The sequence below is a fragment of the Tachyglossus aculeatus genome, chromosome 18, assembly GCF_015852505.1.
Source record: "Tachyglossus aculeatus isolate mTacAcu1 chromosome 18, mTacAcu1.pri, whole genome shotgun sequence".
Taxonomy (NCBI): Eukaryota; Metazoa; Chordata; class Mammalia; order Monotremata; family Tachyglossidae; genus Tachyglossus; species Tachyglossus aculeatus.
The window spans coordinates 40,453,805-40,466,262 of record NC_052083.1 but is presented as its reverse complement, the minus strand read 5'-3'; the positions used below and the strand labels follow the sequence as shown (position 1 = coordinate 40,466,262).

The window sequence follows — 12,458 nt, the reverse complement described above, 5'->3', positions numbered from 1 at the left end:
TTTTGGGAATGGGCAGCTGGTGCAATAATAATAATAATAATAATTGGCATTTATTAAGCGCTTACTATGTGCAAAGCACTGTTCTAAGCGCTGGGGAGGATACAGGGTGATCAGGTTGTCCCACGTGGGGCTCACAGTCTTAATCCCCATTTTACAGATGAGGTAACTGAGGCCCAGAGAAGTGAAGTGACTTGCCCAAGATCACACAGCAGACATGTGGTGGAGTCGGGATTTGAACCCATGACCTCTGACTCCAAAGCCCGTGCTCTTTCCACTGAGCCACGCTGCTTCTCTAATGTGTAATGGACAGGTTAGGGGCCTGGGACTTGGAGGGTTCTAATCCCGGCTCTGCCACTCGTCTGCTACGTGACCCTGGGCAAGTCACTCCACCTCTCTGTGCCTCAGTTCCCTCATCTGTAAAAAGGGGATTCAATCCCCGTTCTCCCTCCTGCTACGACTGTGAGTTCCACATCATCATCATCAATCGTATTTATTGAGCGCTATGTGCAGAGCACTGTACTAAGCGCTTGGGAAGTACAAATAGGCAACATATATATATATCGGGTCCACATGGGACCCGATTATCTTGTATGTGCCCCTGTGCTTGGTACGGTGCATGGCATATAGGAAGCGCCTAATACCTCAATAATTATGACTATTCAACTTGGATTTTTCTTTTTGCATCGACTATCTCAATTCCCCCCAAATCACAGAATTGAGAGGAACCGAGTCTGGCACCGATGAAGACTCTAAGGGTGCAGCAGTCCTAAAAAAAATACTTTTACAAAACTACACACACACAGAGCAGAGTGACTTGTAAATATTTTGAGCGCTTTAATTGGCCTCCCAACTGCCCCTCGAGGGAGGCAGAAGCATCCCCGTTCCACCTCTTGTTTGAACTGTGCTCAGTACATTTAAATCGCCTCTACCCCCGTGCTTAGTAACGTGTTGGGCACGCAGAAAAGGCTTTTCAAACACCATAGTTGTTTTTATCGCCCCAGGCTCCAACGCAGTCCAAGTCCGTGGCAGAACCGCGGCACCGTGTTGTCCCCCCCCTCCTCCCCCGGGTCCCAGAGGATACATCCCAGAGGGTGTTACGAGGGTACGGCATAGGTGACACCCCATCCCCGTCTCCCTGCCACAGGCCCGGAGTTGCCCGAAGGTTTCAGGGGGACAGGGTTCGATCAAAGCCGGCTTGGCACAGCCCGGTCCGGGCTTTGGGCCTCGGCATCCCTTTGAGAGGTCAGTGTTTTGGACTCCTAGGGTGCAGTCCGGCTCTGCCCCAACAGGATCGCGGAGGAGGGAGGGAACCTCCCAACCCCACCTTCTTCCCGAAGCATCCTCTTCCTTCATCAGAGCCCGATTGACGAAAAGATATCATCGATGTCATCCCTCTCCCTGCTGGCATAAGCCGCGGCAGAGGTCTGCTTGGCCCCACTTGACGCGGAGGATTTAGGAGTTCCGTTCCCCGCGCAGAGGCGGAGCAAGGGCGGGAACTCGGTTTTTTCAGCCGAGGCAGGCGAAACGCTCCTCTCAACGCAGGGGCCGGAGACGGGACTCTCGGTCTGCTCGGGGTCCGGCCGGATTTCCTTTAAGACGGCACGGACCGGCTTTCTCCGGATGCTCCCCGGCCTCTGCTCGGATGGAGTCTGGGAACTGGGTGGCATCTGCTGCCGCCTAGGAGCTTTCTTCCCTAAGGCCCGGAGGAGGCGGTTGCAGACAGAAGTCTTCATACAGTTCAACTTCTTCGGTAAGCTGTAAGAGGGGGAAAAAAAAAAAAGGGAAAACTTAAGAACTGTCTCGGTGGAAAGAGCCCGGGCTTTGGAGTCAGACGGCATGGGTTCAAATCCCGGCTCTGCCAATTGTCAGCTGGGTGACTTTGAGCAAGTCACTTCACTTCTCTTTGCCTCGGTTCCCTCATCTGTAAAATGGGAATTAAGACTGTGAGCCCTATGTGGGCCAACCTGATCACCTTGTATCCCCCCCAGCGCTTAGAACAGTGCTTTGCACATAGTAAGCGCTTAGCAAATACCATCATCATCAACATCAACTGTCGAAGTCTAAGTTCTTCTAGACTGTGAGCCCACTGTTGGGTAGGGACCATCTCTATATGTTGCCAACTTGTACTTCCCAAGTGCTTAGTACAGTGCTCTGCACACAGTAAGTGCTCAATAAATACGATTGATGATGATGATAGTAAGCGCTTAACAAATACCATCATCATCATCAACTGTCGAAGTCTAAGTTTTTTTTTTTTAATGGCATGTGTTGAGACTAGACTGTGACTTCTAGACTGTGAGCCCACTGTTGGTTAGGGACCGTCTCTATATGTTGCCAACTTGTACTTCCCAAGCGCTTAGTACAGTGCTGTGCACACAGTAAGCGCTCAATAAATACGATTGAATGAATGAGTGAACGTTGAGCACTTACCCTGGGTCAAGCACTATACTGCTAGGGAAGATGGAAAATAATCAGGTTGGACATACCGTCCCTTCCCCATATGGAGCTCACACCCTAAACCGGAGGGAGTAGGATTCAATCCCCATTTTACAGATGAGGCATTGGAGGCACGGTGAAGTGATTTGCCCAAGGTCATATAGAAGGCATACTGGGAAGCGGAGAAGTTGAGAAGCAGCGTGGCCTAGAGGAAAGAGCCCGGGCCTTGGAGTCGGAAGGACCCAGGTTCTAATCCCAGCTCCGCCCCTTGTCTGCTCGGTGACCTTGGGCAAGTCACTTCACTTCTCTGTGCCTCAGTTACCTCACCTGGAAAATGCGAATGACGACCAAGAGCCCCATGGGGGACGCGGACTGTGTCCAACCTGATTATCTTGTATCTTCCCCGGCACTTAGGACAGTGCCTGATACGCTATTGTTTTAGGGCAGAAAAAGTTGTCTTTTGGGCTTGGTCAAAGGAGCTCCTGTTTGCTCTTCTCCAGGACTGAAGGGCAACACCCAGGAAAGAGGAAGAGGTGCAAACTCCCCCGCCCCACCCCAACAAAATCCCCCCACACTCTCCTCCCCTCCCCACCCCAACACATCCACCACCAGGATGGACCACCTAGGCTCCGGCACAACTTTCTCGAAAGGGTCCCAGGAGGTAGACGGCAATGAACTGAAGTTGGGTCTAGACCGTCTTAAGTAATAAAGCAGCTCGCGAACCCTAACGGAGCCCCTGAAACCACACATGCCTGTATCCCTGAGCTTCCACATGCTTTAATCGGTTGCTTTTCAGGAGCTTGTTTCCCAGAAAGACGGCCTCGGCTGGGCGCTTCTGGCTCCTGCACCAGACGACGGCCGTCCGGAGCACTTCCGACAGCTGCGCGAAACACTGGGCCTCTCGAAGTCGCGACACCAGGGCCGTGCCACCCAAGGACTTCGCTGACTGGCCGGATGAAGAAGTTCTGGTAGATCGGGCGTCGGAAGCAGGACGTTTGGTCTTAAACGGTATATCCTGGGAGGGGGTAAGCAGAGGAAAAACAAAACAAATGAAAAGAAGACATCAAGACTGACCACATCACGCCCGCTCAGAGGCCCGGCACCCGCCCCAATCAATCCCACACGTCACCGCTCCCACCATCCTGATCGGTTCCTCTCCCCCCGTCTCTCTCCTGGCTGAAATTTGCTCCTCTCCATCTCAGCTCTCCTCCTCGGGACTCCTCGCTCCTCCCAAACCCCAAATGAAAGGGAAGGAAAATAGAGAGGAAGATGTGTGTTCTGCTGGCTATTCATCGCTTTAAAATGCAAAGTCAAACACGATAGAGGCTGGTTCTTCTGTTGTTCTCCCCTGTATCAATCAATAGAATTTAATGAGCGCTTACTATGTGCAGAGCACTGCATTAAGCACTTGGAAGACTCTAATATAAGAGAATTAGCGGATATGTTCCCGGCTCATAACCAGCTTACAGCCCAGAGGAGACAGACATTAAGGTGAATACGTAATTTGATTATTTGAAGTCTGCAGAGTTTAGGCAGGAGAAAGAGATTTCCTACGGAGTTCTTTAGAATCCCAAAGGATTCGAAATCAATTAATAGCACAGAGTTAGTAGACACGATCCCTACCCTCAGAGGGCTTATAACCCAGAAGGGGAGACAGACACTCAATTAGTTTTCAGGCAGGGGGGAATGGGAAAAGGAATACATGAAATAATGCTTCGATAATCGTGATCCAGGCCTTGCTAGTGATATGGAGCAGGAAATCACAACTCCTCAGCACTTCGGTTCCCTCATCTATAAATTGGGGATGAAATATCTATTCTCCCTCTCCTTAGTCCCCGTCGGGCGTGATATCTTGCCTCTACCACAGTGCCTAGCACACAGTGAGTGCTTGGTACCTGGTAAGTGCTTAATAAACGCCTCTAAAAACAACAACTGAGAGGTGAAGCAGAACCTACCTGGGGAATATCGTCAGCCACTTGGGAAGGCACCTGGACCTCTGCCGTCTTGGGTTTCGGTGGCCTGCACAAAGTCTTCACGTCAAGTTTCATTAACTTCTCTGTGGAGGCAGAAGAGATCTGGGATTGGAATGGTTTTTCCCCGGAAAACTCCCCGAACCTGCCCCCAAACGTGGGTGCTAAGGGAGGGACTTGGGTTCAAAACCCGGCTCTGCCACTTGTCTGCTGTGTGACCTCGAATGAGTCACTTCACTTTTCTGGGCCTCAGTTCCCTCATCTACAAAACGGGGATTAAGACTGTGAGCTCCATGTGGGACAGGGACGGTGTCCAACCTGAAGAGCTTGTATCTACCTCCAGCACTTAGTGCTTGACGCATAGTAAAAATCATCACCAAAGTGTGTTTCTCGCCCCATTCTGGACACAGTCAGCGAGGGGAGGTGGGGGGCTCTGAAGGGTTCCAAGTTGACACCACTATGGCAAATGTCCACCGCCCCTCCGAGCCTCGAGTCGGTGACGGGCCTCGGCCCGACCCAAAGTGATGTCGGCCCGTTCGCTCACGACGACTACGTTTGAAAAGGCTTGACCCATCAGTGCCTCCGATTCAGGAGGCTCCGGGCTCTCCCCTCCGCGCTCGGCCCGGGGATATTCTGGGCCTGCCAGGGGAACGCCGACCGGCCGACCCACCCACCCACCCTCCGGGGGATGCCCGAGGTGCGCCCAGTTACCCCTCGAAGCCCCCCTCGCTGGCACCGGCCGGCCGAGATCCACGTGGCTCCCCTGTTTCTCCGGCTCGGGCCTCGGGAGAACTTTGGGTCCCGCTTCCGCTTCCTCCCCGGGAGTAGCCAAGCCCCGCTGAGCGGGAAACAGCTTATTCAGCAGTCTCGTCACACCCTTGCCGGCCAGGGCTCTTGGGGGCTGTTGGTTCAGCACTTCGGCGTAGGCCGGCCCGAGGAACTCGGCGATCCGCAGGGGGAAGTGGAAGTCCTGGAAGTACGGCATGGGCCGGGCCTCGGACGACTTGAGAAGCAACTCCAGCAGCGGCTCGTACAGCCAGGTCAGCTTCTTCAACACGGCCCTGAACAGCACCCTGCAGACGGGAGACAAGCCCGGGGCACGACCGTTACTCCCTGCCTTGCCCCCAAACTCTCCCAGGCCCATCCGCCGGCCCCATCCCGGCCCCTGATCACCCCTTCTTCCAAACCGGCCCCTTGTTTCCGCAAAGGGTTGGACGGAAGACTGACGGGGACAGTAATAGCGGTATTTGTTCGGTGCCTACTCTGCATCAGAAGACACAGTCCCCGTCCCATCTGGGGCTCCTCCCAGCCTAAACAGGAGGGAGGAGGATTCTGCGCACAGTGAGGGCTCGACCAACGGGAGCAACGATAACGCTAGTAGCCAAGAAACCCAAAAGATATTTCAGAAGGCCGAACGAACCATAATCTGCTCACCAATCCGGCCACCACCAGGTTTAAGACGAGAAATTCGCGTACGCAGAGATGCTTAACGAACAGTCTGGAGAGTCAGTCGATTTAAGGCAAGAAATCACGGCTGAGAGAACCGAGAGAATCATCGCTAAGGTGAGCTGAAGTCTGGTCAGGTTAAGAGTAATCGTCGACCGCAACACTGGTCTCCGATTCCCTGCGTCCCCCTCCATGTGTCTAACTGGTAACTGACAGCGTTTCAGGGTAACTCCCACCAGAAGCTGCACTCCGAGAAGCAGCTGATGACCCCAGCGGAGCTCTCTTCTAATAGCCACGAAGTGCTCGGGAAGGATACAGGAATGTTTTACAGCAACAGTCGAGAAGGCGGAGAACCAGCTTGCAGGCTCCCAGAATCTTCATCAGCGCCAGTTCCACCACCGGCTGGCTGGGGACGATACACTCGGCCGCGTTTCTGGACGGATTGTCCCTCAAGTGGCCCAGATAAAAGAGATTGTGAGTTCCCCATCTCCGTGAAGCGGGGTCGGGCGGCACCCGGGCGGCCCACACGGCGACCGGAGATCCGGAAGCACGGGACTTCACCCGTGACATCCCGGGGTCGCGGCGAAAGTCACGATGTCACACGTGACATTGTGTGCAAGTTGGTCCGGACCTAGGGTGTTTCACCTGGGGTGGGGAGGGGTCCCCTGGGTCACCTTTCCCCCCCGCCCACCTAGCTCTAGAGCCCTGGCCCTCCCATCCCAAGCCGCTGGAGATGTGGGGGCTGCTCTGGAATTGCGGGATCGGAGGGAAGCTGGTGGCTTTTTTTAAAAAAAAAAAGGTATTTCTAAGCACTCACTATGTGTTAAACATTGTTCTAAGCGCTGGGGTAGGTACAAATTAAGTAGATCAAACATAGTCTCTGTCCCTCTTTGGGGCTCCCAATTTAAGTAGGAGGGAGAACGGTAGAACTGAGCCACAGGGAAGTGAGGCGATTTGCCCATGGTCACACAGCAAGCATTTGGCAAAGTCGGGATTAGAACCCAGGTCCTCTGACTCCCAGTCCCGTGCTCTTTCCACTGGGCCCCACTCCTTCTCGATAATGCTGCTTCAGTTAAAAATATTGACCGGGGGGCCCGATACCCAAATATCGATGAGCGGGCCCACGTTCGTCCCTCTTTGGGGCTCCCAATTTAAGTAGGAGGGAGAACGGTAGAGCTGAGCCACAGGGAAGTGAGGCGATTTTCCCATGGTCACACAGCAAGCATTCGGCAAAGTCGGGATTAGAACCCAGGTCCTCTGACTCCCAGTCCTGTGCTCTTTTCACTGGGCCCCACTCCTTCTCGATAATGCTGCTTCAGTTAAAAATATTGACCCGGGGTCCCGGTACCCAAATATCGATGAGCGGGCCCACGTTCGGACGGGAATGATCGGATTTGGCCGAGCCCCCAGCTGACAGGTAGCCCCGGGGTCAGTCCCCGGGGCCGCTGCAGACCCACGGAGGAACGCGCGCCGGACACTTACTCGGTGCACAACGCAGACAGGTCTCCGATGGAGCTCACCAACCTCATAGACTCTAAACGCTTCAAGCACTGCTCAACCTAGGGGAGGAAAGGGGGGCGGGGGGCGATTAGGGTTGCAGAGATGACAGAGGGGCAAACAGGTCAGACACAGCCCCTGGCCCACACAGGGCTCACAATCCCGGGCATTCCCGGGCCTGGAATGCCCTCCCTCTGCCCATCCGTCAAGCTAGCTCTCTTCCTCCCTTCAAGGCCCTGCTGAGAGCTCACCTCCTCCAGGAGGCCTTCCGAGACCGAGCCCCTTCCTTCCTCTCCCCCTCGTCCCCCTCTCCATCCCCCCCAATCTTACCTCCTTCCCTTCCCCACAGCACCTGTATATATGTATATATGTTTGTACATATTTATTACTCTATTTATTTATTTATTTTACTTGTACATATCTATTCTATTTATTTTATTTTGTTAGTATGTTTGGTTCTGTTCTCTGTCTCCCCCTTTTAGACTGTGAGCCCACTGTTGGGTAGGGACTGTCTCTATATGTTGCCAATTTGTACTTCCCAAGCGCTTAGTACAGTGCTCTGCACATAGTAAGGGCTCAATAAATACGACTGATGATGATGACAATCTAAGTAGGAGGAAGGATAGGGATTGAGTTCCCATTTTACAGAGGAGATAATGGAGGCGGAGAAATGAAGTGACTTGCCCAAGGTCACACAGCAGGCAAATGGTGGAGCTGGAATTAGAACCCCGGTCCTCTGACTCCCAGACTCTTTTCATTAGACCACACTGCTCCGCACAGACCATCTCCTCTAAGTACTTGACAGTCACCCCACCTTCAGCCCATTCACATACTCAATTTATTTAAAATGCCTGGCACTGTGGACTGGGAAGGTGCCTACCCGATCTGTCGGCACTGTACTCTCCCAAGTGTTTAATACAGTGCCGTGCCCACACAAAGCGCTCAGGAATAGCGTGGATCACCATGGGGAGCGGTGGATGCGATTACAAAGCCCAATTCATTTGCCCAGCTGCTCCGTCAACAGAAAAATGGCCTAAACAAGGGTGGGCATTCCTGGGGCACGCCAAAGTTGGCAGCGGTGCCCAGTGGGCGGAAGAGCGGGCATTCCCGGGATGCGGGAGGTTGCGGGGCTCAGTGCAGAGGCGGCCCAGTGCACAGTGGGGAGACGACGTTGGCAGAGGTGGCCAGTAGAGTCACCACTCCTGGTGTGCAGTGGGAAGACTACATTGGCAGCGGTGGCCAGCGGGCAGTAAGGCGGCCATTCGGTTTGTTACGGGTAGGGAACATGACTGCTAATTATCATCATCATCATCATCAATCGTATTTATTGAGTGCTTACTATGTGCAGAGCACTGTACTAAGCGCTTGGGAAGTACAAGTTGGCAACATCTAGAGACAGTCCCTACCCAACAGCGGGCTCACAGTCTAAAAGGGGGAGACAGAGAACAAAACCAAACATACTAACAAAATAAAATAAATAGAATAGCCATGTACAAGTAAAATAAACAAATAAATAGAGTAATAAATCTGTACAAACATATATACATATATACAGGTGCTGTGGGGAAGGGAAGGAGGTAAGATGGGGGGGGATGGAGAGGGGGATGAGGGGGAGAGGAAGGAAGGGGCTGAGTGTGGGAAGGCCTCCTGGAGGAGGTGAGCTCTCAGCAGGGCCTTGAAGGGAGGAAGAGAGCTAGCTTGGCGGATGGGCAGAGGGATGGGGGGCATTCCGGGCCCGGGGGATGACGTGGGCCGGGGGTCGATGACGTGGGCCGGGGGTCGATGGCGGGACAGGCGAGAACGAGGTACGGTGAGGAGATTAGCGGCGGAGGAGTGGAGGGTGCGGGCTGGGCTGGAGAAGGAGAATTCTAATTCTGTTCTGTACTCTACCAAGCGCTTAGTACAGCGCCCTGCACCTACGGGTACTCAATAAATACGACTGATCGATCGCTCCCCGGTGCGCAGTGGGGCGAGGACGAGGCTGTGGGTGGTGGGTACGGCCCTGGCCGGCACTGACCTGCTTGAGGGCCAGGTGGGGCTTGTGCCGGCCCATCCTGTGGTGGTGGCTGTAGAGCACGGCCCGCAGCAGGAGGCTCTCCGCCTCCAAGGCTGGGCTGCTCAGGACCTTCAGGACGCGGTCGCTCTCCCGGCTGACGGACGCCAGGCACTTCGCTGCTGAGGGAAGGAAAAAAAGAAGGAAGGGTGGACCACGGAGGGCTCGGGGACGGGGGAGTCTTCCGGCATCCCCACCTCCCGCGACCCTAAGAGGGCTGGACCCAGAGCTCCCCGCCGCCCGGCAATTATAATAATAATAATAATAATAATGGCATTTATTAAGCGCTTACTATGTGCAGAGCACTGTTCTAAGCGCTGGGGAATTTACAAGGTGATCAGGTTGTCCCCCGTGGGGCTCACAGTGTTAATCCCCATTTTACAGATGAGGTAACTGAGGCCGAGAGCAGTTAAGTGACTTGCCCAAAGTCACACAGCTGACGAGTGGTGGAGCCGGGATTTGAACCCATGACCTCTGACTCCGAAGCCCAGGCTCTTTCCACTGAGCCACGCTGCTTCTCTGCTCTCCTCCGCCGCTCAGGGCCCCTCCAACCTCCCCCCCTCACCATCTTCCTCTGTCAATTCATTCATTCAGGTAACCTCTTCTGTAGAATGGGGATTATACTATAATAATGATGGTATTTGCTAAGCGCTTACTATGTTCCAAGCACTGTTCTAACCACTGGGGGAGATACAAGTTTATCAGGTTGTCCCACGTGGGGCTCACAGTCTTCCTCCCCATTTTACAGACGAGGTTACTGAGGCCCAGAGAAGTGAAGACTGTGAGCCCCATGTGGGACAATCTGATGACCTGTATCGGACGCTTCCAAGCGCTTAGTACAGCGCTCCGCACATAATAAACGCTCAGTAAATACCACTGATTGAATCTACCGCAGTGTAGCGCTTAACAGAGAAGCAGCGTGGCTCAGTGGAAAGAGCCCGGGCTTTGGAGTCAGAGGTCATGGGTTCAAATCCCGGCTCTGCCAATTGTCAGCTGTGTGACTTTGGGCAAGTCACTTCACTTCTCTGGGCCTCAGTTCCCTCACCTGTAAAATGGGGATTCATTCATTCAATCAATCGTATTTATTGAGCACTTACTGTGTGCAGAGCACTGTACTGTACTAAGCGCTTGGGAAGTACAAGTTGGCAACATATAGAGACGATCCCTACCCAACAACGGGCTCACAGTCTAGAAGGGAGAGGCAGACAACAAAACAAAACACGTGGACAGGTATCAAGTCACCAGAATAAATACAAGCAAAGCTAGATGCACATCATTAACAAAATAAACGGAATAGTAAATATGTACAAGTAAAACAGAGTAATAAATCTGTACAAACATATATACAGATGCTGTGGGGAGAGGAAGGAGGTAGGGTTGGGGTGGATGGGGAGGAGGAGAGGAAAAAGGGGGCTCAGTCTGGGGATAAAGACTGTTAGCCCCCTGTGGGACAACCTGATCACCCTGTGACCACCCCAGTTGCTTAGAACAAAATAGATAGAATAGTAAATATGTACAAGTAAAATAGAGTAATAAATCTGTACAAACACATATACAGGTACTGTGGGGAGAGGATGGAGGTAGGGCTCAGGGGGGATGGGGAGGAGGAGAGGAAAAAGGGGGCTCAGTCTGGGGGGGGCAACCTGTTCACCTTGTAACCGACCCAGTCGCTTAGAACAAAATAGATAGAATAGTAAATATGTACAAAATAGAGTAATAAATCTGTCCAAACATATATACAGGTACTGTGGGGAGAGGAAGGAGGTAGGGTGGGGGGGATGGGGAGGAGGAGAGGAAAAAGGGTACTCAGTCTGGGGGGGGCAACCTGATCACCTTGTAACCAAGGTATGTTGCCAACTTGTACTTCCCAAGCGCTTAGTACAGCGCTCCACACACAGTAAGCGCTCAATAAATCATCATCATCATCAATCGCATTTATTGAGCGCTTACTGTGTGCAGAGCGCTGTACTAAGTGCTTGGGAAGTCCAAGTTGGCAACATCTAGAGACAGTCCCTACCCAACAGTGGGCTCACAGTCTAAAAGGGGGAGACAGAGAACAAAACCAGACATACTAACAAAATAAAATAAACAGAATAGATATGTACAAGTAAAATAAATAGAGTAATAAATACGTACAAGTATATATACAGGTGCTGTGGGGAAGGGAAGGAGGTAAGATGGGGGGGATGGAGAGGGGGACGAGGGGGAGAGAAAGGAAGGGGCTCAGTCTGGGAAGGCCTCCTGGAGGAGGGGAGCTCTCAGTAGGGCCTTGAATAAATACGACTGATTGACTGTAACCGCCCCAGTCATTCATTCATTCAATGTGTGCAGAGCACTGTACTAAGCGCTTGGGAAGTCCACGCTGGCAACATATAGAGACGGTCCCTACCCAACAGTCTAGAAGTCGCTTAGAACAGTGCTTTGCGCATAGTACGCGCTTAAAATACGCCATCATCACTGTTATTCACAAATGCCATTAGCATTGCTGTTGAATGGTATTTATTGAGCGCTTAGTTGGGGGGGGCGGGGGGGGGGGGGGGAAAGCACTGGGGAAAGCAGCAGGGGCCCGAGAAGGGTGAGCAGGCGACGGGCCCCACCTGCGTGAGCGGTCCCGGCGCGGACGGGCACCGTGCTGATGGACCCCGAGCTCGGGATCCGCACGCGGTTCCAGGCCGCCGACGCCGAGGCCGCCATCGCCGAAGGGTCAGGGGTCAAAGGTCAGAGGTCAGGGGTCGGGAGAGCCAGCCAGAGCAGGCCGGAAGGGCGGGCGGGCGAGCGAGCTAGCGAGCGGCCTCCCGGCCGGAGGGAGGGGCCCTCGGCGCCGCCGGAAGCGGAAGTGGCCGCCGCCGGAAGTCGAAGCGGCGGCCTGGGCCGCGCGCACCACCCCCTTGGGCCCTGCCTCTTCCGGGCCGCCTCTGTAGTAGTAGTAGTAATAGCATTCATTCATTCAATCGTATTTATTGAGCGCTTACTGTGTCAAGTCAGAACAAGTAGAATTAAAGCTAAATTCATTCCATCGTATTTATTGAGCGCCTTACTGTGTGCAGAGCACTGTA

At 53.3% G+C, this 12,458-nt stretch overlaps 1 protein-coding gene across 2 annotated transcripts; it reads right to left on the bottom strand.

Moving 5' to 3' along the window:
* Window positions 1-819: 819 nt before the first annotated feature.
* Window positions 820-12,187, bottom strand: NEPRO (nucleolus and neural progenitor protein). Of its 2 annotated transcripts, none has more exons than XM_038760263.1 (9): window positions 12,000-12,187; window positions 9,367-9,524; window positions 7,335-7,411; window positions 6,169-6,300; window positions 5,827-5,904; window positions 5,118-5,479; window positions 4,392-4,492; window positions 3,189-3,451; window positions 820-1,755 (listed from the first exon to the last, which is right to left on the bottom strand). In XM_038760263.1, the coding sequence occupies exons 1-9, from the start codon at window positions 12,094-12,096 to the stop codon at window positions 1,353-1,355; spliced, it is 1,671 nt and encodes a 556-aa protein (XP_038616191.1). In that variant the 5' UTR covers window positions 12,097-12,187; the 3' UTR covers window positions 820-1,352. The 2 variants fall into 2 exon arrangements, with proteins under 2 accessions (XP_038616191.1, XP_038616192.1); XM_038760264.1 differs by having other exon boundaries at window positions 9,367-9,521.
* Between the last annotated feature and the right edge of the window lie 271 nt (window positions 12,188-12,458).